The following is a 26041-nucleotide window of genomic DNA, read 5'->3' as shown; positions in this document are numbered from 1 at the left end:
GAAACGACCCTGCGCAGGCGCGCGAAGGGAGCTTTCGGGGCCCGCGCTTTACGACACTTGTGCAGCAGCGGCAGCGGCAAGTCGGCACTCCTTCGCGACGATTCGGCCGGGTGCCGCTGGAGGCCGTTGCCAGGGTGGGGGTCGCTTTGCGGCATGGCGATGGCGGAGGGCGAGCGGACTGAGTGTGCTGAGCCCCCCCGGGACGAGCCCCCGGCTGATGGCGCTCTGAAGAGGGCAGAGGAGCTCAAGACGCAGGCCAACGACTACTTCAAAGGTGCGCCCGCCCTGGAAGGAGTGAGGGAGGGTGGAGAGCAGCCCCAAGTCAAGGGGTGCCGGGCCCGCGCGGAACCATGGCAACGCGGAGCGGCAGCCTGGGCGCGGGGCAGGCACTACCAAGTGACCGGGCGTGGGGAGGGCGAGGATGGCGCTACCAAGGGGCGACAGAGGGGGCTCCGGAGAGAAGGGGTGATACCTGGAAGTGGCGAGCGGAGCGGGTGCTAAGTGGGGAGACCGAGGAGGGCGCTTCCAAGTGTGAAACGGGAGGGGGACCGGAATGGGAGCACCACCAAATGTGAGACCCCAGAGGTGTCAGCTTATGGCGCGACCTGAAGAGGGCGCTACCAAGTCGTGACATGGGGCGGAGGAGTGATGGCGCTACCAAGTGGGGAGACTCCAAGTGGAGAGGCACCAAGTTGGGGGAAGGGGGGGAACTGTCCCGGTAGAGCAGGCGATCGTAGGCATGGGAAATAGATCATTAGATAGGAGGGCCAGGAAGGAGGAGATTTGAGGTTACTCCAGGAGAGGGAAGGTTCTGGGGGTAGAGGTGAGGCAATCCAAGACTCGTATGACTTAGGATCTTAGGAAAGTAGGGTGTGGGTGCACCCATTCATTCATTGATTCGGTCCGTTTATTGAGCATCCGCTGCGTGCTAAGGACTGTGGTTGACTTTAGGTACACAGCAGCAGGTGACACAGATGTGGCCCTGCCCTTAGGTAGTTTGTAATTTAGCAGAAGAATCAGACATTGAGCAAACACACAGAGAAATAATAAAATACTTAAAAGCTGTGATGATTCCTTCGGAAAACCCCCAACAGAGACATAGAGAATAAGGGTTGGAGGCCACGACCTTAGAGAGGTTGGGGAGGGAAGGCCTTACTGAGGAAAAGGCATTTAAGTTTCAGAGGACAGTTGGGAAGGAGTGTCCCAGGTGGGTGGTGCTGCCTATGCAAAGGCCCTGAGGTCGGAAATGAAAGGAGACTGGCTGGCTTGGCTGGAACTTTAACAAGTTAGCAGGGAAATAGATACAAGATAAGCTTAGGACAGGGGCCAGATATCTTAGGGTTTCATAAGTCACTGCACAGACCAGTTCGGATTTGACTCTACTCTCCCAGAGGGGCTCTTGAGTGGAGAGATGGACCAGCCTGGAACTCTCTAGTGAGGAATTTGGGCAGGATCAGCCTCTGGGTGGACTGCAACAGCCTATGGGAATGGAGGAAGTCGCCTTGGAAAAGAAGGGGCTTAGGGTAGAACCTTAAGGAATTCTAGTAGTTAGAACTGAAGAGGCTGCATTGGAGTGGTCCTTGAGGTGGAAGGAAAATCAGGAAAGCTGAGAGAAAGGAGTGCTTCTGGAAGGAGGGGATGTGCCTGAGGTGGGATACCGCAAAAGCCAGCACCGAGCATTGATTGTTGGATTTGGCTCCGTAACATGTTGGTGGTAGCCTTGACCCAAGCAGTTTCTAGGGGATGATGGGGCTGGTAGCCAGAGGGGAGGGCGCTGAAGAGTGAATGGGAAATGAGGAAGTGGAGACAGCCAGTGTTGACAGGGGTCTTGAGAGTTTTGGTTCTGAGGGGGAGTGGAGAACTTGGGGGTGGGGGGTGCTGCTTTTTTTTTTTTTGACGAGCAGAAGAGACTAAGACTATAGACCAATAGAGTTGATCCTGAATGAGAGAGAGGAGGCTCATAGCAGAGGGCCCTGGAGGTGGGGTGTGGCGTGGGAGGGATCTCGAGCCTTAGCGGAGAGCTAGTCTCTGGTGGGAAGGTCAGGTCAGACTGGAGCAGTGAGAAGGAGCTGGGACTGGTGAGAGGTGAGGCTGGAGGTAGACCCTGGAGGCGGGTCAGGGAGTGTGGATGTCATCGCGAGGGTGGCAGGAAGCCATGGGACATTTGAAGAGAGGAGCAACATGGGCTGCTTAGCAATGGAAGGGGATCCCCCAGTGGCCTTGCAGAGACCGGACCCAAGGACAAGGCTGGAGACCCGGAAAGAGAGTAGGATGGTGGACAGGTGAGTGGTGCCCACCGGGCCGGAGAGACAGAAGCCGACTCAAGAAGTGTTTCAGAGGGAGAGTGATAGTGGTCACCTGGAGAGAGGGAACCCCAGGAGGGAAGAGCAGGATGCCAAAGGCCCAGAGGTGAGCCGAGCACTGAGGAAGTGAGCGGGGCTGGAGCCTGAGAGGCCAGAGTTGATGGTGAGGCTGCAGGGGGAGCCTGAGCATCCCGCTTGGGGACTCTGAGGAGGCAGGGATGGTTCTGGGCGGGAAAAGGACGGGATTGGGTTTGCGGCTTTAGAAAGACCCCTCTGGAGGGGAAGGACTGGGGGCTGGAAGAGCTTGGGGGAGACTGAGGCAGGACCCTGGACAGGAGAGGATGAAGGCCAGACCAGGCAGAGATGGGCAGTCAGGATAGATGTGAAAGAAGAGATTTGAGAGACTTTCTGGAGGTTGACCTGACAGAACAAGGTGACTGCCTGGCTTTGAGGGTTGACAGATCAGGTGTCCCTGCCAGGGCCCAGTCTCCAGCATGGGGCAGTGTGGAAGGTGAGACTGCTCCTGAAATGGGGCATGAGAAGAGTGGCAAGCATGGGGGCAGATGCTGAGATGAGGGGAGAATTCTGGGAAACAGTGGGCCTTCCGGAGGGGCTCCTTGCCCCCCCAGGACCTGGGTTCTGAGCTCTGGGAGACCTGAGACTGGGCAGGTAGCCAGCGGCGCTGGCACTGAGCTGGAATGGAGGGGGATGCCCCTCCTGGTCCAAGCCCCTTGCTGTCTGGCAGGCAGCTGTAGGCACAGGCCTCAGTCCCAGGGGTCAGGGGAATAACAATAAAAAGATTAATTACAGCTCGCCTTAATTGAGCCCCCGCGGGGGCCAGGTACACCACTTTGTCTAATCCTCCCCTGGGCGCTGGGAGGCAGGCAGGAGCGGCCCTGTTTGTTTTATAGAGGAAGCTGAGGTTCCGAGAAGTGAAACCGCTTGCTCAAGGTCAGAGTGTGCGAACAGCATGGCCCGGATATCCCCCTTCCTCACCACGTGCTTGGCTCCCACATTCAGAGTCCTTACCCACAGCCCTACCTGGAGCCGTCCTGGCCCCGGGGCGGTGAGGGGGGAGACGAGGGCCCCCAGGGGCTTGCAGGACCCTAGCTGGTTGACCCCTGGGAACTCAGGCCTGATCCAGAGGCCCCAGTGGGGAAGAGCCTGGTCCCTCGTGTCATTCACCCCTCTTCCCCTCTGAGCCTCATCGCCCCCCACCGCCTTCTGTATAAAGACAGGGGTTCCGTTTAACCCCCAAGGAGGCCCCTGAGTCCAAGACTTCACGCGGTTAAGGGCTCAGGCTGCCCGGGTTCAAATCTTGTTTCTTTGTCTTACCTGCCGTGTGACCCCTGGGAAGACCTTAACTTCTCTGTGCCTCACTTTTCTCGTCTCTAAAATGGGGCCTCCCTTGAGGGTTAAGTGCACTCTTATTTGTAGAGCTGGGCTGGGATCTGGTGTCGATAGCTGTGTGAAGCCCAGGCCCCTCCCGTTTCCTTTTTTCTAGTCTCTTCCCTTCAGTGAGTTGTTCAGTCAGTTCTTTTATGAGCATCTGCTGATCGCTTTCTCGGCTATAGCCACATTTCATCTGGGAGTTCCTTTAACCCTCACAGCCAGCGCATGAGGCGGGACCAGTTGTGCTTCCCACATTTCAGATGAGCAAGCTGAGGTTCAGAGAGGGGAGGCTATCTGTCCAGGATCTCGTGGTCAGGATCCTTAGAGCCTGATGTCAGGCTCCCCACCCCATGCCCAAAGGTACGCGGCAGGCACGCTGGCCGCCGGCCTCTGGAATCTGGCCAGGAGGCTGGAAGGAGTCCTCGAAGATGTTGGCATTCCAGGGAGGGTCGGTCAGACTCTGCTGGCTCGTTCCGCCCCGGCATGTTTCTGAGAAGTCCTGGGCCTGCCCACCAGGGCTCACGGTCCTGGGGAGACACACCCATCACCTAACGGTGACTGCCCAGAGAGGGCAGGCCTGGGAGAGCGGAGCCTTGGGGCGGGGGCCGCCCAGAAAGGTGCCTGACCCCGCCTGGGTGTCAAGGAAGGCTTCTCAAAGGAGGTGACATCTGAGCCATTTGAAAGGTTGCCAGACGTTAGCTGCGGAAGGGATCGTTGTTATATTGTCCTGGCACCTCCCAGCACCTGGCTTCCTTACCTACTGTTGGTGTGTCCGTCTTTCTCTTTCTTTCCTACCTTCCTTCTTTCGTTCATTCAGGAACCACTCATGGAGCTGGGAGTCCTCTTCCGTTCTTTTCTCCCGACTCCTCCTCCTCTGAGTCTCAGCCTCGGCATCCCCTCTAGGTGGCCCCAGCCACAACACTGCGGGTGTCACGGTCTGAGGGCTGTGATCTGTGTGTGGTGTGTCCGTCCCACCCTCCAGCTGGATCGTGAGCCCCTGGACAGCAGGCTGGGGTGGGCTGTGTCCTCAGACAGGGCCAGGGTCAGAGTAAGACAGACAGTACCCCTGCCCTTTCAGGACTTAAGTTCACACCGGGAGGCTGGGCAATAAGCAAACACGACAAGGGAAAGTCCTGTTTTCTCAGATGCCTCTGGGGAAAGGAACAGTGGGAGTTAGGGCAGGAGTTCTCATTTTAGGCTGCGGTCGGGAGGACTCTCTGAAACTTTAGCCCAGAGTGGGTACATAAGTTGCCCCGGGACACACAGCTCGCTAGGAGCAGAGCGGGGATGGGGCCCAGGCTGCCTGCCCCTGTGCCCGTGTCTGCCCCATGCCGGTCTCCCCCAGAGGCCGCCTGGTACGGAGGAAGAACGTGGGAGTCCACGGCGCTTGGCCTGACTCGGAATCCCTGTCTGCCACTTGCCGGGTGACGTGGTTTCCCTCTTAGAGCCTCATCTGGAAAGTGGGGCTAACGCAGCTGTCCTCGGGGTGCCATGAGGGTTCAGTGCAGGGACCTGTGTACCAAGAGCCCCACAAGGCACCTGGCACACCACGTCCCCCCAGGTCGGGCGCTCCCCCTGGCTTTGGTCTCCTGCCTGTTGAACAGCCACGTGGGCCAAGACAGCTCTGCAGATACAGACTGAGCGTCTGACCTTGAACGAAACCTCTGTGGCTTGCTGTAGAGGGAGCACCAGATGGTGCTTGTGCCGCGGGGACATGTGGATGCCCCGGGTCGGGATGTAACGTGCAGGGCACAGCCGTGGTGCATTTCAAATAAAATGGACTTTTCCCCTTGGCCAGATGTCACGTCCTGTCGCTGCACCCTGCTCTGGCTGTGGACTTCGGGATGCGTCCTGCCAGTCCCCCTGCCCTCACCTCCTACCCTCCCCAGGCTCAGCGCCCCCAGACACACCACCCTCTTGCTGGTGCTAGAACTCCGTGCTCTCCCCCCCAGTACCTTTGCACCTGCTGTTCCTTCTGTGGGGAATGCTCTTCCTCTGGTCTGCTTTATCGCTTCCTTTGAGTCTCTTTAATGTGTTGCCTTCCTGAGACTAAGTAGGTCCCTTTTCTGTCCCCACTTCCTGTTTTACTGGAACCCCTCTTTGGGCTTGTATAATTGTTTTGGGGCTCAGGGCAGACTCAGAGTTGCTGATTACCATCTCAGGGCTGGCACTCACTAACATACCCTCTCCGGGGCACATTCAGAACGCCCTCCGGAAGTCCCAGAGGAAGTGTTGCCCAGCTGGGGCCTTGGTGGGCGATGGTTGGGTGGGCAGGTATGTGGAAGTGATTTAGGGAGTTAGGGATTTGAGCTTGTGCTAGGGTGGGACAAGTCAGGAAGGGGAGCGGGCTGGAGAGACGTTTCTGAGCTCCATTCTGGGCCTGAGTTTCTCCATCTGTAAGTGGGGGGACTGGCCAGCACCCAGTCTAGGACCCCTGCTGGCTGGGGGTGGCACCCTTGCCTCATACCCCCCCCGCCCCTGCATCTTCACAGCCAAGGACTACGAGAACGCCATCAAGTTCTACAGCCAGGCCATCGAGCTGAACCCCAGCAACGCCATCTACTATGGCAACCGCAGCCTGGCCTACCTGCGCACCGAGTGCTACGGCTACGCGCTGGCCGACGCCACGCGGGCCGTCGAGATGGACAAGAAGTACATCAAGGGCTACTACCGCCGGGCTGCCAGCAACATGGCGCTGGGCAAGTTCCGGGCCGCCCTGCGTGACTACGAGACGGTGAGTGGGCCTGAACCAGGCTGGTGCTGGGGGCCAGGCGGGGCGGGCCGGGGCCTCTTCGTGCTTGGCCAGACCTGATGGGCAAGGTGTGAGGAGGCTGTGCACACATTTACTCACCGCTCGCTCGTCCAGCACATGCCAGCTGGGTTCACAGCCCAGCTTGACCTTGGGAGGGGGCGAGGCCTCTCTGTGTGCTCTTCCCCATATCTGTGAAACGAGGGGGCAAAGACCTGCCTCTTGGGGTTGCCGTGAAGAGTAAACGAGCCTCTGCTTTTCAGGCATTTAGAACAGCACCTAGCACGTAGTCGGCACATGTAATTAACTGTCCTGATTATTGTTGTTATTACTGTTGGTGAACAAGAAGCGCACAGCCCTTCTGGTGGAGCTTATAGTTTGGAGGAGGGCAAAAAAATGGAGCTGTCATTGGGAGGGCAAACAACCATTGCAGGTGAGGATGTGGGCCTGGGAGAAAGAGAACAGGGCGAGACGCTGTAGAAGGACAGCACACAGGGGTGTGTTTTGATGAGGTGACGAGGGAGGGGACCCAGAGGACAGCAGGGACTGGCCAGGTCACTCGCTCATCCACCGCTCCCGCTGCTGTCACTGCTCTGGTCGTGATAGGGGAAGGCCTCACAGAGCACGCCTACATGCCAGGCTCGTCCCCTCCCCTTCACGTCAGCCGGCTGAGTGACTTGTGTGGCAGCCCTGTGAGGCGGGAACTATGGTTACCCCCATTGTACAGATGGGGAGACTGAGGCCCAGGAGGCTCAAGGCCCGCCTACCTGCATGCAGCTGTTAAGCGGTGGAGCTGGGGTCTAAACGCAGGCAGCCCAGCCTCTGGCCGGCGTCTTCCCCCATCCAGAGAGTTGCTCCTTGAGAGCGGGGGTTCTCTTTGTTCTGGGACGCTCCCTGGGACGGTGGTTGGCACCCAGCAGGGGCTTAGCGTTTGTTGAATGAATGATTGTCGTGCCCCCCCCTTACACGCGCACACAGTCTCACTGCCTCCTTTCATTTCCTCCGTTACACGCTCTGAGCAGCTTCTGTTGTGTCAGGCAGGACAACACGGGAGGCCAAGAGCTGCGGGCTGCGGTTGGAAGGGGCAGGTCACACGGCCGGGGCGGGCTGCTGGCCGCCGGCCCCGAGAGGAGGGCGGCCTTCAGTGCAGGTTCGCTCCGAGCCCTGGGCCAGGGCACCTGTGGCAGGGCAGGCAGGGCAGAGGCAGGGAGGAGGAGAAGATTTAGAGCCCGGGAGGTGGAGTGGAGGAGGGGGCTGGGATGACCCCCCAGGAGGATGGTGGAAGGAGCTGCAAAGCGGGGTCCTGACAAGCTTGGACTCCCCGGCTGTTCTGAAGCCGGTCCCCTGCCTGGGCCCGGGGTGTCCACATTTGGCGGTGGTGCCGAGAGGCGTGGCCACCTCCTGGGTGGCTGTCGGGCGCTGCTGAAGTGGTGTGAGAACAGGTCACGGGGCCTGGAGGGCTCAGTAATGAGTAACTCAGGAGGGCAGTTGGGGTGGGTGGGGGCAGGTCTCCAAAGCGGGGGAGGGGCTGGGGAGAGAAGGAAAAGGGCAGAAGATGAGAGGAGTCCCAAGTGCAGATCTGCACGGGGTCTTCCCTACTAGGTTGCAGGGCTGTCTCCCCAAGGCCCGGAATGGAGGTTTTCTCACTGCTCTGATCCAGCCTGGGGCCTCGCAGCGCATACTCCTGGAGTCTGAGATGGTCACTTCCAGCCATCTCGCGGGCATACACAGCTTTATCCCGGCCTTGCGGGATTCGTAGGGGCTGGGTTACGGCCACTTTCCCTTTGGGGGCTCTGCCAGCAGCCCTGGGGACCCCCTGCATGAGCCTGAGGTCCTTGCCAGCCTGGACCACCCGCCTGCCTGCAGGCTGTCCTTTCTGACACATTTCATCAGACTCTGGGTGCAGGGCAGAGGGGCCAGCCTCGGGGGGGTCCCCATGCAGGCTCTACTTCCAGAGCCATTGTGTGGTGACACGCTAGGGATTCGCAGAGCATGGGCCCAGACCCCTCTTCAGTCTTGGCACTGCTGGAGGCGGAACCAAGACACGACCTTGGTTAGACAGCATCACGTGGCCTGGCTCTGAGGTGAAGGGCCTTTCCTTTCTCAGCCTCAGTTTCCTCGTCTGCACGCTCACTGCGGGCCCAGCTCTGTTGTGAGCGCTTTACGTGCTTTGTACATGAAGGAAAACGGATTTACCCTTTTACAGCACAGAAACTGAGGTCTAGAGAGACGATGTCCCTCCTCCAAGGTCGCCCAGCAGAGACGAGAGGCGTGAACCCAGAGTCCATGCTTATAACGCTCAGTGGGCTGTTTGAGACCAGCACTTCTGTCTTCATCAGATAGACTAGAGAAGTCAGCAGTTCATTTTGGAGGAAGTACACATATGTGTGTGTGTGTGTACGAATATTTTTCATTTGTGTGAATACGGGTGTGTATTAGGTGTGAATTCTTACCTTGAGTCATGGTCTCCAGTCTGCAGGCCACTCATGCAGGGGCTGGATTCACCGGCTCCACGGTCAGAACGCCAGGCCGTGAGCTGTGTAGCTCTGAGCGCTTTGGATCTCCTGCCTTGGTGGCCTTGTGAGGACTCAGCGAGAGTAGGGCCCCCACTCAGGGCACTTTCTGGGTGTGCTTTCTCTTGGGGGTGTCTGGGAAGAGCCCACGGCCCCCCAGGAAGGGCTGTGTGCAGACACAGGGCCTTGTTAGGGGCTGGGGGCCTGGGGGTGTCTCCACTCTGCTCCGCCTCCAGGGCAGGAGCTGATCGCCCCTCTCCAGGTCCGTGTTGAATCCCCCCACCAACGCCTCTCCCTTGTCTCCAAGTTCATTCTTTCAGGGGGACCCTGGCTCCAGGATTCCCGCCCCTTTACGGGTCCTCTTCTCACAAGATTCTACCTGTGTTCTGTCCTGTCTGCAGCTGGAGCTCAGACAGTCACGAGGGCCCAGGCTGGGTCCGGGGGACTCCGTCTCTACTCCTCACCTGCCCCCTGGACTTCCTGGGTTTGGAGGGTTTGCAGTCCCATGTGATGCCGCTGGAGGTTTTACTGCGGAAACAGGAGTGAGCGTGGTTACCAGGCGCCACCCAGACTTTCTAGGGACGTCCTGTCGCGTGGAGCGTGTGCTCTGGGTCACCTTCCTGAACTCTACAGAGCTCCCGTTTCCCAGATACATGCCGGCCCCATGGCATCATGTGGGGTCACGAGCCCGTGTTACCATATCATCGGTCTGAGTCCCTGGACTTACAGCCCGGGAATACTTGCGGCTGAAACCACTTTGGAAAAACAGCTGTTTATTCTACGAGTGTTGTGGTTTCACATGCAGGTATAAGGAGTAAGGCAGAGCCCCCACCGCCCCTCTCCCCCAATGACATGCCTGGCATCACTGTCACAGGATGCTGACCGGACACAGCCCAGACCCCACTTGCTGTGAGATCCCTCTTCTTAAAGAGAAGTCCAGCATTCAGTTCTGAGCCAGCAGGCCTCGGGGCCTCCCACCGCTGCAAGACCTGGAGGCCTGGCTCCAGAGCCTGCTCGTAAGACCCGGACCTGCATCGTGTCCCTGAAAGGCGTGTCTGGCGCTGTGGGGACCGTGGCAGTAGGTGGGGAGGCGTCCTGTCCGAGCGTGTGCGGTGGGACCAGGATCTTCAGCAGGGAGAGAATGGAATCCTGGCTTCCTGGGTCAGTGACTTCACCTCTCCCAGCCTCAGTTTCCCTGTCTGTCCGTGAGGTGGAGCTGTGATGACATCACATAGAGCTGCTCTGAGGAGAAAGTGAGCGAGGTCTTCGCTTACAGCCTCAGGCATAGAGAAAGCTTAGCTGTGCGCTGTTACTGCTCCATTCCTTTGTTCCCGGGGTCATCAGTGTTTGCTTCTGGCCGCACCCCGGCCCGCAAGCTCTCTGAAAAGAGGGCGCTGGCTCAGAGGAAATGCTTATTGGGGCATCCGCCCACTCGGGGCGCTCCTTACACCTGGGACACAGCCTCAGCCCTGCCCTCGTGGCCACGGCCACCTTCCACTGGGGAGGTAGACCCGACTCCTGCGGTGCTCAGGGCTGGGGCGGGGCGATGAGGGGGAGCCCAGGGCCCTGTGGGAGCCCAGGGCGGGTGCCTGACCCAGCCTGGGAGATAGAGGGCGGGGGCGGGGGGCTGAGACCTGGAGGAGGAGGAGGCAGGGCTGAAGAGTCACTGAGGGTGGACGTGAGGTGTTCTGGGCCAGGGGGTACCAGCCTGCAGGTGAGAGGGGGCTGTCATGTTTGGGGACTTGTGGCTTTGGTCTGGCTGGTTCACGCTGGGCAAGCAGGGAACGCAGAGGGCTGGGCGGGCCCTCGTGGGCCAGGCGGAGCCGCAGTTTGGATTTCATCCTTGGCCGTGGACTCCTAACCTCTGCTTTTTGGGAAGTACTCCAGGGACTGTCAGGGGCCACCTCTCTCCCAAGCCTTGCGCCACACCCCACCGCAGGTGGAGGCACCTGGCAGGGTGCCTTGGCCCGAGCCTGCCCTGACCCGGCTTCCTGCCCCCACACCTGGTCTGCACGCCCGTTCTTGGGGGTGAGCCACTCTGACCCTCGGGGCTCATCAGCAAACACCTTTGCCCCGGCTTCTGATGCAGCCAGGCTTTCCACCAGGGTACGTTCGCTGCCTGGCACCCGCGTTTTCTGCACTGTGGCACAGGGCTGTGGGAGCCCACTCCTGGGGAGGCCAACGGGGGGCAGGTCAGGCAGGGTCCACTGATAATTACAGGAAGAGTTACAGGTAACTGAGGCTCAGAAACGTGAATTCATTTGCCCAAGGTCACCCAGCACGTAAGTGGCAGAGTTGGGGTCTGAATGCAGCCCCCGCTCCCTCTGGACTTGGGGGATCAGAGTCTGTAGGAAGCGAGACGGAAGGGAGGGGAGGGGACAGGCTCCTCTTCCTGGGACCTGAGTGTGTCCCATGGCCAAGCGCCCAGTGCTTCCTGCATACGATCCCGTGTCATGGACGCGGCAGCCTGTGAAAGGGGCCGTGGGTGGCCTGTGCTGCCACACGCCCTTCGCAAGTGTTTGCTCATTCTGTCCTCCTGTCAGCCTCGGGGTTCATGCTCTGTCGCCTCCACCTTCCTCAGGAGGGAACCAAGGGAACTCACTGGTCCTGGGTCTCCGGCCCGAGGTTGACCCCGGGCGCCTGACCACCAGTTACGGCAGCTGCCTGCAGAGCTCGGGCTGCACGCCAGGCCCGTGCTGGTTCCTGATCCTCCCCAACAGCCTGTCACCTCCCCCACCTCATAGATGAGACAACTGAGACTCCGGGTGGATCCAGCCCACGGGGACCTCTCAGCCCCTTTGGTTCCAGCAAGGAAGCTGGAGCAGGGCCAGTTTTATTTTGATGATGGTCAGAGCTGCGGTGTATTAAGGAGCATCTGAATGGGTTAATATGTTTTCCCTCCCGGCAGCCCTGTGTGGGCAGCTGTCGCGCCCAGTTTAGGGACACAGAAACCAAGACCTAGACGGGGAGCGACTCCAGGCTTGCACCCCTTCTCCGTGGGACTGGGTGCTCTGCTCAGTGTCCGTGGAGCCCTGGGCCAGGCTAGCCAAGGGCAGTCATGGTGCCCCCGCCTCCCAGTGACCCCTCTGCCCCGCGCCTCGCCTGGGGGCTGATGACTCTTTCCTTCCTTCTGTCCTCTCTTGCCCACCTTGCGTACCAGGTGGTGAAGGTGAAGCCACATGACAAGGATGCCAAGATGAAGTACCAGGAGTGCAACAAGATCGTGAAGCAGAAGGCCTTTGAGCGGGCCATTGCGGGCGACGAGCACAAGCGCTCTGTCGTGGACTCACTCGACATCGAGAGCATGAGTGAGTCGGGCCCGGGTGCCCCGCTGTGCCCGTCCCAGAGCCTTCCTCGTCCTTGCCCGGGCCCTGTGTTGCTGTGGGTGCTGGGCACCTCTGGTCCCTGCGCCCCCACGCTGTCTGTGCTCCTGGAGACCCTGCCGTCCAGCCTGGGGGCTGGAGGGCCTGGGTGTGGGCGAGCTTCCTTGCCGTATCCGTCCTGCAGTTGCACCACCCGTCATGGGCCTGATTTGTCCCTAGGTCCTCTGGGCACTCAGAGGCATCTGTCATTCATTCCACGGGTGATTATTGGGTCCCTACTGGGTGCCACCATTGTGGGCACTGGGGATACAGCTGTGACCCGCACAGCCCCTACCCCCTGGAGCGGGTGTCCTAGTGGGGAGAGAGGACGGATAGTCAGTTCACGTGTTAAATGCTAGCGGATCAAGTCCGGGGGAGAGGCTGCCAGAGAGGGAGTGCCCTGTAGGTGGGAGGTCAGGGAGAGGGCCTGTGAGCCCACCTGAGCAGAAGGGGCCGGCCGTGAGAGGCCCCGGCCAGGGAGCGGAGTCTTCAGCCCGTCCCCTCTCAACCTGTGTGTCTAGCGCCGAGCCTGCCCCGTGCCTGGGGGCCAGGCCCCACTTCCCATCCTGACAGTGGCCGTGGCCCCTGACTCTCCTCCCCCCTTCACACGCCAGCCATCGAGGATGAGTACAGTGGGCCCAAGCTGGAGGACGGCAGGGTGACAATCACCTTCATGAAGGAGCTCATGCAGTGGTACAAGGACCAGAAGAAGCTGCACCGGAAGTGCGCCTACCAGGTAGCACCCCCCAGAGCCCGGGACCCGGGGTAGCCTCAGGGCGCTGGCCCAGCCTGAACCCCGCCACCACGGGGGCGCAGGAGCAGGGCGGTCCCACCGGCTGGCGCTTGCTGAGCCCACGGTGTGCCGGGCACCCTGCAGATGAATTCTTCATCTCCAGCATTTCCATTGGTTACTTTTTAATAGCTTTCGTCTCTCGGCCCCATATGTTCATGCATGTCATTTACCTTTTCTGTGAGATCCTTCAACACATTTTCCACACAGTTATTTTAAAGTCTCTGTCTAGATCTCCCACCATCTGGGTCATCTCTGGGTCCGCTTCCGTTTGTCTGCTCTTCCCGTCTTAGCGCTTTTTTCTCGTGGGCCAGACACTTTGTGTAGAAGCACAGTAGCGATGGAGACAGATACTCTCCTGCAGACACGGGCAGGCCCTGCTCTGTTGGGCTGCCAGAGTGACGGGCTGTGTCCGTCCCCCCTGCAGTTCAGGGGCAGCTCGAGTTGGAGCTGGCTTCAGAAGTGTCCAGAGGGGAGCCAGGACTCCCCGGGGGCGGAGCTCGGGATCTTCGCCCTGCCGGAATCCCAGGGATGCCTGTACGCTCTCAGGTCTCCAGCTTACGGAGCTGTAGGAAAGTGCTCTGATGTTCAGCCCTGCTGCTGGGGTGTCTGAAGGGCGCTCTGCTCTCAGTCTCGCCCCCACGTTTGTGCCTCAGGTGGCTCCTGTCCACCACGTCGCCTCGCACCCTCTGTGTGGCCATGGGAAAGAATGCACAGGCCTGGGCGGAGGCCTCTGCCGCAGGGCCCCCTGGGCTCTGGCGCGCCCGCTCCCCTCTCAGCCTGGCCCTCCTGCTGCGCCACCGGCGGGAGCACAGCCGCCGTCGCTGTCCCAGGGAAGAGCTGGTCGCCTCCCTGTCTTGTAGTTTGACTCATTTAGGTTTCTTTGAGCCCTCACTGTGAGATGTTTCAGTGTGTTCTTTGTTTTTTCTTTTTTCTTCTTGTTTCTTGGCTTGTTTCCATCATTAAGGCAAGAGTGACAGTCTTTCGTAACTTTCTACGTTCTGACCGGAAGTGGATACCTCCTGCTTTTCTTTGTTAGCACTGTTTTCCCAACTTTTCACTTAGCAAATTGTTAAACCCACAGAAAAGCCAAAAGACCAGCACAGTTAACGTCCATAGCCCCTTCACTTAGTCACGAGTTATTAACGTGTTGACACTTCGCTTTATCTTTCTATGTATATACATGTGTGTACACACACAGTATTTTCTTTTTTTCCTTTTTCCTGAACCATTTGAGGATAAGTTGCACCATAACCTGTGTCCCCTAACAACAGGACATTCTACTGCATGACTATAGTCATTCCCACCTTGGAAATTCGGTGGTGAGAGAATAACACTGGCTGACGCAGACGGCCCGCAGGCCAGCCGCTGCTGCCCACGTGGCCAGGTGTGCATGCCGCTGCCGAGTCTGTCTTCAGTCCACAAGGACTAGTACTGTGTGTTTCCAGGCTGATGGTTTAGCTTTCCCCAGTTTTTTTCCCCAAACATCCTTTTCAGCTGTTCTTTTTTTTTTTTTTTTTCTAATCCAGAATCCATTGAGGGATCAACGATTGCATATGGTCTGCTGTTTTACTTTTTTGTTCGTTTAGAGCAGCCTCATGCCTTTTGGGGAGATTTTTGTGACTTTGACACTTCCATGTTTGCAAGCCAGCTATTCTCTTAAACGTTCTGTATCTGGATTCATCCCACGTGGTTCTGCCTGATGCTGATCGTTTTAAGACAAACGGAGAATCTGGGTTTTCCCATGAAATAGTCCTGATGTTTTAATGCTGCATAGCCCACTCAGGTCACAGGCTCTGTTCCCAGCGGGCACGTGCTCGGCTAGGCCTCCCCTCCACCCAGCAGCATCTCCTGGCCAGTCTGGTCTCCCCGGGGTCGGGGTGGGCGGCTGGCCCTCCAGCGGGCCCCGCTCACAGCCTGCCCTGCCTTCCAGATTCTAGTACAGGTCAAAGAGGTCCTCTCCAAGCTGAGCACACTTGTGGAGACCACACTCAAAGAGGTGCGTGCTGGGGGCGGTGTGCGGGCGGGCGGGCAGCTCCCTGGCTGGGGAGGGCCCACGGAGCTCAGAAACTCACAAACGCCCCCCCTCAACCTCCTCCCCAACCCCTGGCTTGGTCTCCCTTCCTCCCACCCTGTGTATCTCCTGTCCCTCTCCTCCCCTTTGCATTTCGTGCTCCCCGCCTGTGTCTGTTCCATGGTTCTTCTCACTCCACTGTGACCTCTCACCCCTCCTCTCCCCTCTGCCCCCTCCACACGTCTCTCTCTGGGCCCCTCCCTCTCCGGCGGCCTCTTTTCTTCCAGACAGAGAAGATTACAGTGTGCGGGGACACCCACGGCCAGTTCTATGACCTCCTGAACATATTTGAGCTCAACGGTTTACCCTCGGAGACCAACCCCTACGTATCCTTCCTCAGAAGGGCCAGCTCCTCCTCCCCGGCCTCTCCTCCCAAGTGTGGAGTACAGGAGGGAGAGGACTCCCTGCCTGAACCTGAGAAGGGAGAGGCCTGATGAGCACCCTGGCCCCAAGCCGGGCTGGAGCAGCCGCCGGCCTTGCTCTCCAGGCTCCAGGGCCAGACAGGCCCGGGCTGGTGCGCGCCTGCTGTGACCTGGGCATGAAGCCAGTGCGTCCGAGCCCTGGCTTCTCCTCGTCTTGAAACAGGGCTGGATGTGTGTCCTGCTGAAGAGTGAGTACGTGAGGGTGGGGCAGCCCTGCCCACGCCTGGCTTCCCTCTTGGCCGTGCCCTTTTCCGGCTGTGCAACTTGGGCAGGTCTCTTCACCTCTCAGTTCCTCAGGTTTGTCGTTTGTAAAATGGATCTGCCTCATCAGGCTACTGAGACGGGTAGCGTGTTCATACCTGGGATGAACACAGGCTCGGGGGCCCCGGTCCTCATTGTATAAGTATTTGCTCATGTTAGGATAATTGTTCCATGAATGGCCACTGGGCGGGGCTACCAGGCCCATGTCCCGATTGCCCTGTGGCTTTGGGCCTGTATTGCAGGGAGAGCTGAAGCCGGCTAACCGCCTAGGGTCTTTCCCTCTGCCGTCAGTTTCCCTAAGAAGCAGGCGAGATTGGGGACCTTGGTACCTCCTGAGGCTCAGAGGGGCCAAACTACTGGGTCAGACCCAAAAAGTGAGGAGAGCCCAGGTGCCCCGAGCCCTGCTGGCGTTCTTGGCCCCAGGGTAGTGCCAACAGGAGCAGGGTTGGAGGGGCTAGGGAGGGAGCACTCCCCCTTGTTTTCCTTAGCAGGGCAGATATTTAATGGCGACTTTGTGGATCGTGGCTCCTTCTCCGTAGAAGTGATCCTCACCCTTTTTGGCTTTAAGCTCTTGTACCCAGATCACTTTCACTTACTTCGAGGTGAGCTGGGGGGTCGGCATGGGGTCTGGGGTCAGTGGGGGTCTGGGGTCAGCGCGGGGCCCTGGGCAGGGCTTGTGCGGGATAGCGATTGCAGGCGTGTTTGTTTTGTGTCTTCACTGAGACCATGCACGGGGCCGCCCTGGCAGGTTGGGCAGGTTGGGCACTGGGCACCAGCATGGCGTTAGTGGAGTTCTGTGGGCCCCGGTGAGGACTTTGGTCATGGGGGGCCTCTGAGCAGAGGAGGGTCAGGGGCCATCTCTGGTATTAATAGAACCTTGTGGGCCTCTGTGTGGGGAACAGACCAAGGGCTGAGAGAGGGAGCAGGGAGACTGGTGGTAGCTGGACCCAGGTGGGAACAGTGGTTGGATGCGGACTCGCTTTTTGAGTAGAGCCTGAGTGTCTGCTGGTGGGCTGGATGCAGATGTGAGAGAAAGAAGGGGTTGGAGGGGGACACTCCCGAGTTTTGGCTGGAGCATCTGGAGAGCTGCTGCCACTGAGAAACTTGGGGTGACGGGAAGAGCAGAGTATAGGCTGGAAAGTGGGGAGCTTGGATCTGGATGTGGCTGTGAGGCGGAGAGGAGATGTCTAAGAGGCCTCCGGGGGCTATAAAGTGGGGTTCCTCAGCGTATGTGTGGCGTTGGGCTGGGTCAGCTCACCAGGGAGTGAGGACCGAGGGGAGACCCTGCCTGCTGAGAAGGGGGACAGTGCAGAGGAGATGCGGCAAGGAGTGGAGGAGAAGCAGGATGGAGTAGGGGCAGGGGCTGGACTGGGGGCTCTGAGATGCACGAGGCGGTCCGGTGGCGGAGACTCCACACTCGCAATGCAGAGGGCCCGGGTTCAATCCCCGGTCAGGGGACAGCCGTGCTGATGCCCCTGGGTTCACATCCAGGTTCAAGGAGTTCTCGCAGTGCTCCTGGCACGTGGCATAGATCCCATGAGCGCCTACTGCAGGCCTCCTTGGAGGAGGCGGCGCAGAGCTGGACTCAAACAGTCCGGACTCAGCAATTGTGGGGGGCCTGGCTGCTCCCTGGCCTCCCCTGGCCCCAGAGGGAGGAGGACGGCTTCTGGTGGGAAGGTAGACGCCCAGGCACAGGGCTGGCCCACAGCAGGCACTGCAGGGGCGCCTTTCTTCCGCTCCAAAAACCCCCCCTTTGCTTGATGTTTCTAGCATGATAAGTGTGGCTGGTCCTTTAAGAAGGAATCCGAGTCTCAAGGGGACAAGGGACGTGCCTCTGGTCACTTAGGGTTGGGACCAGGGCTGGACCCATGGTGATCAGGGCCAGCCTAGGCCTTGTGACCACACACCTGTGGATCTTCTCGGCCCGTCCGCCCCTCTAGACAGAGGACTGAGAACAGCGTCTCCACCTCGCGGGGTTGCTGGGAAGGACCCGCGAGCTGCTGCGTGGATGCCACTGGCTGGGGCTGCCGGGCGGTCCTCCTTGGCCTCGGCTGGGGTCTGAGCTGGAGGGCGCCCCGCCCAGCAGCGGGATGCTGAGGTTTCTCTTCATGCTGCTGTCGGCCAGGCAACCATGAGACGGACAACATGAACCAGATCTATGGCTTCGAGGGGGAGGTGAAGGCCAAGTACACAGCCCAGATGTACGAGCTCTTCAGCGAGGTGTTCGAGTGGCTCCCGCTGGCCCAGTGCATCAATGGCAAAGTGCTGGTAAGGCAGGCTCCCCGACCCGGCCGCGACACGAGGCTGCGAGGCAGAGCGTGGGGGTGTGGCCGGCCCCTCCCCTCACACTGCTGTCCCCCCTGAACCCCAGATCATGCACGGGGGCTTGTTCAGTGAAGACGGCGTCACCCTGGACGACATCAGGAAGATCGAGCGGAGTCGGCAGCCCCCAGATTCAGGTGACCGGGTGGCCAGGGACAGCCTCACCTTCCTGTCCTGCATGTTGGGTCCGTGCACCTCCCTCGTGGGGTGGTGCTGGCCGGGGAGCAGGAGTGTCTGCAGCCGTCATTTATTTAACTCCCTCCAGGGACCTCCCGGGCAGTCCAGTGGTTTGGACTCCATGCTTCCACTGCAGAGGGCCGGGTTCCATCCCTGGTCGGGGAATTACAATCCAGTGTGCTGCGAGGTGCAGCCGGAAAAAAAAAATAAACTTAAAAAAAAAATACTCCTTCCAGCTTTGGGGGTCATACAGATTGAATGGGGTCTCGCGGGGAGGTTGGCGGGGAGGCCCGTGGTGGCCCAGAACCCCGCCTCAGGTGCCCTGTGACCTCCGTGGAGGGTGGCATCCTCGCCCAGCCCCTGACGCTCATCTCTCTCTCCTCCAGGTCCCATGTGCGACCTGCTCTGGTCCGACCCGCAGCCGCAGGTCAGTCTGCCCGGGGCTGTGGTTGGCAGGTGCGGGCTGTGGGCAGGGCGGGCGGGGCAGCGGGGAGTAGACGCCCTGAGCTGCGTGTCTCCCCAGAACGGGCGCTCGGTCAGCAAGCGGGGCGTGAGCTGCCAGTTCGGGCCCGATGTCACCAAGGCCTTCCTGGAGGAGAACAAGCTGGATTACATCATCCGCAGCCACGAGGTCAAGGCCGAGGGCTACGAGGTGGCGCACGGCGGCCGCTGCGTCACCGTCTTCTCTGCCCCCAACTACTGGTGCGTCCCCACCCCCGCCTGCCGGGCCGCTCTTCGCAGCCCACTGGTTTTCTTTTCTTTTTAACATTTCATGGTAGAAAATTCCAGAGATACATCAGATACTGTAATGAACGCCCACATACCCGTCACCCAGGTTCAACAATTACCGACTCTCACCCCACCCCCGCCCCCACCGTGGGCTCTTGGGAAGCTAACCCCAGGCGTCCTGTCTTCCTCAGGGCGTTTCTGAAGGAAGGAGCTCTTCTGTACATAACAGTGATGACCACTGTCAGTCCTTCAGGTCGCCTGAACCCCGCCAGGGTTCCCTTTCCCCACGTAGCCCTCCTCAGTGTCTCTTTCCAGTTGATTGCTTCCAAGCAGGACCCGTGGTCCGCAAGTTCGAGTTCCCCGTCCGTCTTGCCCTCCGCTTTGCTAGTGTTTGGTTGAAGAAGCCAGAGTCTCCCATGCTCTGGACAAGACCAGAGACTGAGTCCATCCCAGCTGGCCGGTCACCACGCTCCTCTGTGCCCCGTGTTGCCTGGTGGTTAGAGCCAGGGCGTGGTTGGATCTGGGACCCTGTTTTGGCCTGAGCCCTGCCTCCACCCTCTGCCCCTGCTGGCACTGCTCCCCGGGCCTGCTCCTCCCGGCACCCAGCCCCCTCCAGGCTCTCTCTCCTTCATCCCTACTCCTCTTTCTGGGCTCCCAGGGCCCCTCTCCACCTCGATTCCTCTCTCCTGACATCTGTGTCCCTGTCTTTCTGTCCGGGACCCTTCTCCCTGCGCGTTCATCCCCCAGCCCCTCCCAGCCTCTGACTGACCACACGGCCCCTCTGCTCTTTTTCCCGCAGCGACCAGATGGGGAACAAAGCCGCCTACATCCACCTCCGGGGCGCTGACCTGCGGCCCCAGTTCCACCAGTTCACAGCAGTGGTGAGTCCACCCCCAAGCCTGGGCCAGAGCGGAAAGCTGTTCTAGGGGCGGGAGGCGGGGCGGCGGGGGCTGGTTTCTGCCTCTGGGGCTCTGAGGACCCGCCTCCCGCCCCAGCCCTGCTGCCTGCCCGTTTCTGTATCTGACCCTGTGCCTCTGGTTTCGCAGCCTCACCCCGACGTCAAGCCCATGGCCTACGCCAGCACGCTGCTGCAGTTAGGGATGATGTGAGGCCCGCGTGGCAGGGCCCTGCTCCCCATCGACCCCAGGCCCGGCCCAGGGCAACGTTGGACCCCCTTTTACTTTGTAAAGTTTGTATTTATTCCCCTTTAGGTTTGCAGAGGGGGTGGGGGGCTGGCCACATGGTCTGCTCCCCCGACAAAGAAGACGGAGGTGGAGAGGCTGAGGGTGGGGCGCCGACCGGGCATTCTGGAGGAAGGCCAGCACAGCCGTGGGGGGGTGGGGCCCAGAGGCTTCCCCGCCCCCCTTACTTGCATGGCCCCTCCCCTGCTAAAGCAATAGGGCCCCGCCATAGGAAGACCCCTGGAAGGAGGGTCGTCAGGGAGGCCTCACCTGCACCCCCCTCCTGGCAGCCCCAGGGTGGGGCTCGGCTGGGGCGCACCCCCTTCCCCAGCTATTTTATGTCTGTAATTAAATATGTTAAAATAAAGTCATTATTGTAAGTCAGCTTGTCTCAAACAGTGGGGCCTTGGGAGCTGCTAGCATTGGGGTGACCACTTCATAGGGGACCTGAGGGATGCCATGAAGGCCTACCCCCTCGCCTCTCATCTCCCTGGAGCTGGACAGGCCTGTCCTGGGGCTACTTGGCCAAGGAGCCCCTGTGTCTGCTGTCCTAGCAGGCTCCTGGGGGCGAGTTCTGCCGCCTGCGACAGAGAACCCCATCCACAGTTCATGTGCGGGCAGGAGCCCCGAGCCCTCACCCCTGACCAGCGAGTGTTCACTGAGGCTGCTCAGGTCAGCCTTGCCCTCACCCAACCGGTCTCAGGGAAGGCCAGCCTCAGTTCTCACCTCACACAATGAAGCAGATGTCTCCCCCCGCCAAAGGAGACTGAAGGTGTTTTCTGCCCCTTTCCCTTTTATTCTCCATTGGCGGTTAATAGTGAATCCCATCTACATTTCAGTTTTTAAGTCTGAGCTCTAAATGAGGCGCCTTCAGTCCTGATTCTATGGGGCATTCAGAATAGCCCTGCAGGTTGGTCCACTTCTCCAAAGCCAGCCGGGTGGCTGTGAACCAGTGGGTGTGAGCCACCTCCCTGGGGGAGCGCGCTGTCTTGAGGAAAATAAGCACAAAGTCCCCGTGCGCCGATTGCGTTTGCTCCTCAGTTCTGAGGGCCCTCTGGACCTGCAGGTGGAGTTGCGGCAGGTGAGACACCAGAGGGGGACTCTCTTGCTACTCCATTTCAGGCGTCCCCAGTCCCGCCTTTGTGTCGAACCGTTTGCTAGAAGAACTCAGGCAGGACTCAAAAGAGCTGTTCTGTGCATGCTTACAGATTATCACAGCAAGAAAAAAAAAATCAGCAAAAAGAAGAGACACGTGGGCAGAGAGAGAGTGGGCCTGGGCTTCTGGTATCTCTGCCAGGGGAGTTGGACAGCACTGACTTCTCCCAGCCACAAGGTGACAACAGGGAAGGCCGCCCAGGCCTTGCTTCTCAGGGTCTTGACTGCAGTTGGTCACGTGACTGACCTTAATCTCCAGAGAGATTAACTGATGCCGTGGGGCCCAGGGTCCCCAGCATAGATCTTGGGAAAGTATAGGCCACCCAGAGGGGAAAAAAAAGACCCTCATCAGGGAGGATGTTCCTCGGACTTAGAGGGCCCCCTCGACCAGACCTTTCTTTGAGCGAGATCAATCCTTTGTTGCACTGCAAATCCGGAAGCTCACTGGCTCTAAACACAGGGATGTATCCATCTTTCTCTTTTCCATGGGTCGACAAGGCCGGGCCACACAGTTCTCCCTCGAGCTCTTCTGGCAGGTGTGGTCAGTGGCCTCGGGCTGGACTCGCCGCAAAGACCGGCCTGGCTGGTGGTCCAGGTGGGCTCACTCCAGTGCCTGGTGGCTGGGAACTGTCACCGGAGCGCCCACGCCCAGCTGCCCTGTGCCCACCAAGGAGCTCCCTGAACCTCATGACCTGGCCTCGGAAGTCCCCACGCATCCCTTCCCCCATATGGTGTCCGTAGAGCAAGTCTCTTAGGCCAACCCAGATGTAAGGGCCCGGGCAACAGATGACAAACCTCCCCAGGGCACTGCCTGCCACACAGGGCCTCACCAAGGCCCATGCTGATGGCACTTTCAGAGGAAGCTTTTTTATTTTTTCTTGCTTATTTTTTAAAACACTTAAAAGTTGATTCATTTTTACTTTTTGGCTGTGCTGGGTCTTCGTAACTGCGCACGGGCCTTCTCTAGTTGCGGCGATCCAGGCCTCCTCTCTAGTTGGGGCTCCTCGCTAGTTGCGGTGCGTGAGCTTCTCATTGTGGCCGCTTCTCTTCTTGCTTCTCGGGCGCCCAGGCTTCCGTAGTTGCGGCTGCCAGGCTCAGTAGTTGTGGCACCCGGGGTTAGTTGCTCTGAGGCATGTGGGATTTTCCAGTATCGAACAACTGTCTCCTACATTGGCAGGCTCACTGTGCCACTAGGGGAGCCCTAGAGGAAGTTTTTAAATCGTTCACTTAAATTTCTTTCTTTTTTTTTATGCTGACCATTTTTTAAAGTCCTTATTGAATTTGTTACAATGTTGTTTCTGTTTTATGTTTTGCTTTTCTGGCCTTGAGCCATGTGGGGTCTTTAGCTCCCCAACTGGAAATCAGACGCACACCCCCTGCTTCGGAAGGTGAAGTTTTAACCACCGGACCTCCAGGGAAGTCCCCTTAAATTTCTTTCTCTTTCTCCTTAAATTTCTGATTAAAAGTAAATTTATGGGTTGGTCCCAAGATGCTTAGCGTTAACTTGAAGCCCAGAGATGCCATCATTCCTATAGGAAGAGGCCCGTAGCTAGCATTTAACTTGTCAACCGTTGGGTTTGGCCTTTTCTTTTAAGGAAGAGTCAATTCTGGATTGCATCCTGCTGGCAGTATCCTCTTAAGATACTGATGGTTTCTCTTTTTTAACTTAGCATTTGGAGACAACTTTAAATAGAGATAGTATTTGGAAACAACTTTAAATAGAGAAAGTTGCCAAAAAGGTCCAAAGAACTTCAGGTCCAAAGAACGCCCTGTGTATGGGTCAGCTGGACTCACGTATTACAAGACATTTTGTTCCATTGGCTCGCACTGCGTTGGGGTGTGTGCATTTTGTGTCTGTGCACGCACACACACTTTTTTCCCGAGTCCTTTGAGAGTAAGTTGCATAGCATACATCACAATGCTTTACATATTTCAGTGTGTTTTTCCTAAGATTCAGGCTGCTCTCACATAAGGACCCTACTAGTAAATTTAACATTGCTACACTATTTGTATTACTGACTGTATTCCAGTTGTATCCGTTGGCCCGATCGATAATGCCCTGGGTTAGGGACTTCCCTGATGGTCCCGTGGTTAAGAATCCACCTTCCAATACAAGGTATGTGGATTCGATCGCTGGTCCGGGAACTAAGATCCCACGTGCCTCGGGGCAACTGATCCCAACTAGAGAGAAGCCTGCCTGCCTCAGCAAGGATTCCAGGTGCCACAACGAAGACCTGACGGAGCCAAATAAATAAAACTTTTTGAATGCCCCGGGTTACCGTTAGTTCGGTCTCTTCGGTCTTTAATCAGGAACGTTTCCTCTGCCTCTCTGTCTTTTCTGATATTGGCATTTCTGAAGAAGACCATCCTTCTCCCCATCCTCTTTGTTTAAAGAATGTTTATTTGGGATCTGTCTGATGTTTCTTCCTGATCAGGCTCTGGTCGTGGATCTCCAGCCGAAACAGGACACAGTTTAGTTCAGTTGCTCAGTTGTGTCCCACTCTTTACAACTCCATGGACTGCAGCACACCAGGCTTCCCTGTCCATCACCAACTCCCAGAGTTTGCTCAAACTCATGTCCACCAAGTCAGTGATGCCACCCAACCTCATCCTCTGTCGTCCCCTTCTCCTCCTCCCTTCCATCTTTCCCAGCATCAGGGCCTTTTCCAATGAGTCAGTCTTTATATCTGGTGACCAAAGTACTGGAGCTTCAGCTTCAGCATCAGTCCTTCCAATGAATATGCAGGACTGATTTCCTTTAGGATGGACTAGTTTGATCCCCTTGCTGTCCAAGGGACTCTCAGGAGTCTTCTCCAACACCACAGTTCAAAAGCATCAATTCTTTGGTGCTCAGCTTCTTTTTATGGTCCAACTCTCATCCGTACATGACTACTGGAAAAACCATAACTTTGACTAGACAGACCTTTGTTGGCAAAGCACTGTCTCCGCTTTTCAATATGCTGTCTAGGTTTGTCACAGCTTTTCTTCCAAGGAGCAGTCATCTTTTATTCCGGAGTCCAAGAAAATAGTCTGTCACTGTTTCCATTGTTTCCCCACCTATTTGCCATGAAGTGATGGGACCGAATGCCAGGATCTTAGATTTTTGAATGTTGAATTTTAAGTCAGCTTTTTCACTCTCTTTCATTTTCATCAAGAAGCTCTTTTGTTCCTCTTCACTTTCTGCCATAAGGGTGGTGTCATCTGCATATCTGAGGTTATTGATATTTCTCCCAGCAATCTTGACTCCAGCTTGTGCTTCATCCTGTTCAGCATTTCACATGGTGTACTCTGCATATAAGTTAAATAAGCAGGGGACAATATACAGCCTTGACGTACTCCTTTCCCAATTTGGAACCAGCCTGTTGTTCCATGTCCGATTCTAACTTGCTTCTTGACCTGCATACAGGTTTCTCAGGAGGCAGGTAAGGTGATCTGGAATTACCATCTCTTTAAGAGTTTTCCACAATGTGTTGTGATCCACACAGTCAAAGGCTTTGGCATAGTCAATAAAGCAGATGTTTTTCTGGAACTCTCTTGCTTTTTCTGTGATCCAATGGATGTTGACAGTTTTATCTCTGGTTCCTCTGCCTTTTCTAAATCCATCTTGAACAACTTGAATATCAAGTTCTCGGTTCACGTACTGTTGAAGCCTGGCTTGGAGAATTTTGAGCATTACTTTGCTAGCGTGTGAGATGAGTGACCCTGTACTTGTGATGATGATGGTGAGGGCTCAGTTGTGTCCAACTCTTTGTGACTCCACAGACTGTAGCCCACGAGACTCCTCTATCCATGGGATTTCCCCAGCAAGAATAAGTGGGTTGCCATTTCCTTCTCCAGGGGATCTTCCCAACCCAGGGATGGAACGCGAGTCTCCTGCGTCTCCTGCATTGCAGGAAGCCCTGTATTTGTGATATATATTGGAAATAATTTTCTCTCAGTTTTTTTTTTTTTAATACTAGTATTGCGGTTAAAAAAAAAAAAAAGACATCACAAAATTGTCTGTGGTCCAACTTGTCATTTTTATCTTTAGACTTTGGTTGTGGTGTTGCCATGCAACATAAATAATTTTTGGCTGCGAGGCTTGCAGTATCTTAGTTCCCCAACCAGGGATTGAACCCAGACCCCTGACAGTGAACGTGCTGAATCCTAACCACTGGACCACCAGGGTATTCCCTATTTTTAAGAAATCAAATGGATTGGTTTTTCTTCTATTGCCTCTGGCTTTTGAGTTAGGGTTAGAATGCTTTTCCCTGAACCCAGGGAAATTCCCTCTGGTTCCCTTCTGGGGTTTGCACAGTGAGGGTGAGGAAACAGACCACTGGCCTGGAGCACCCGGTGAGCAAGGAGTCAGGATCTGGTTCCCCAGATCTGCTTACATCCAGAGTTAACATGACCATAGGGCTAGGGGCCCAAAGAATGAGGGAGCCAGCTCGAGGAGCTGGGAAATGAACATGATGGAAGCGGTTGAAGCCGGAGGATGACAGGAGCGCTGGGGTGAATGTCCATCTCAGGATGACTAAAGGGGCAGCTTCAAGGGGGCCTCATGCTTCTCAGCCTGTATTTTAAAAACCAGCATCAAGGACTTCCCTGGTGGTCCAGTGGCTAAGACTC

The 26041-nt window shown here is 57.5% G+C and overlaps 1 protein-coding gene across 1 annotated transcript; it reads left to right on the top strand.

Moving 5' to 3' along the window:
• Positions 1-57: 57 nt before the first annotated feature.
• On the top strand, positions 58-20659 carry PPP5C (protein phosphatase 5 catalytic subunit). The gene is made up of 13 exons (XM_027515397.1): positions 58-274; positions 6188-6429; positions 12118-12265; positions 12934-13055; positions 15043-15108; positions 15411-15509; positions 16363-16468; positions 17992-18134; positions 18238-18325; positions 18752-18792; positions 18889-19067; positions 19894-19975; positions 20141-20659. The coding sequence occupies exons 1-13, from the start codon at positions 154-156 to the stop codon at positions 20201-20203; spliced, it is 1500 nt and encodes a 499-aa protein (XP_027371198.1). The 5' UTR covers positions 58-153; the 3' UTR covers positions 20204-20659.
• Positions 20660-26041: the final 5382 nt, after the last annotated feature.

Source organism: Bos indicus x Bos taurus, chromosome 18 (genome assembly GCF_003369695.1).
Source record: "Bos indicus x Bos taurus breed Angus x Brahman F1 hybrid chromosome 18, Bos_hybrid_MaternalHap_v2.0, whole genome shotgun sequence".
Lineage (NCBI taxonomy): Eukaryota > Metazoa > Chordata > Mammalia > Artiodactyla > Bovidae > Bos > Bos indicus x Bos taurus.
Note: the sequence above shows the minus strand (reverse complement) of the source record. Positions and strands in the feature narration are given on the sequence as shown.

What these genes read in the sequence shown, in the direction of transcription:
- PPP5C (XM_027515397.1), top strand. Translation starts at nt 154, where the DNA reads ATGGCGATGGCGGAGGGCGAGCGGACTGAGTGTGCTGAGCCCCCCCGG. An exon ending in GGCCAACGACTACTTCAAAG is followed by an intron (nt 275 to 6,187) that starts GTGCGCCCGCCC and finishes GCATCTTCACAG; the next exon opens with CCAAGGACTACGAGAACGCC. An exon ending in TGGAGACCACACTCAAAGAG is followed by an intron (nt 15,109 to 15,410) that starts GTGCGTGCTGGG and finishes CTTTTCTTCCAG; the next exon opens with ACAGAGAAGATTACAGTGTG.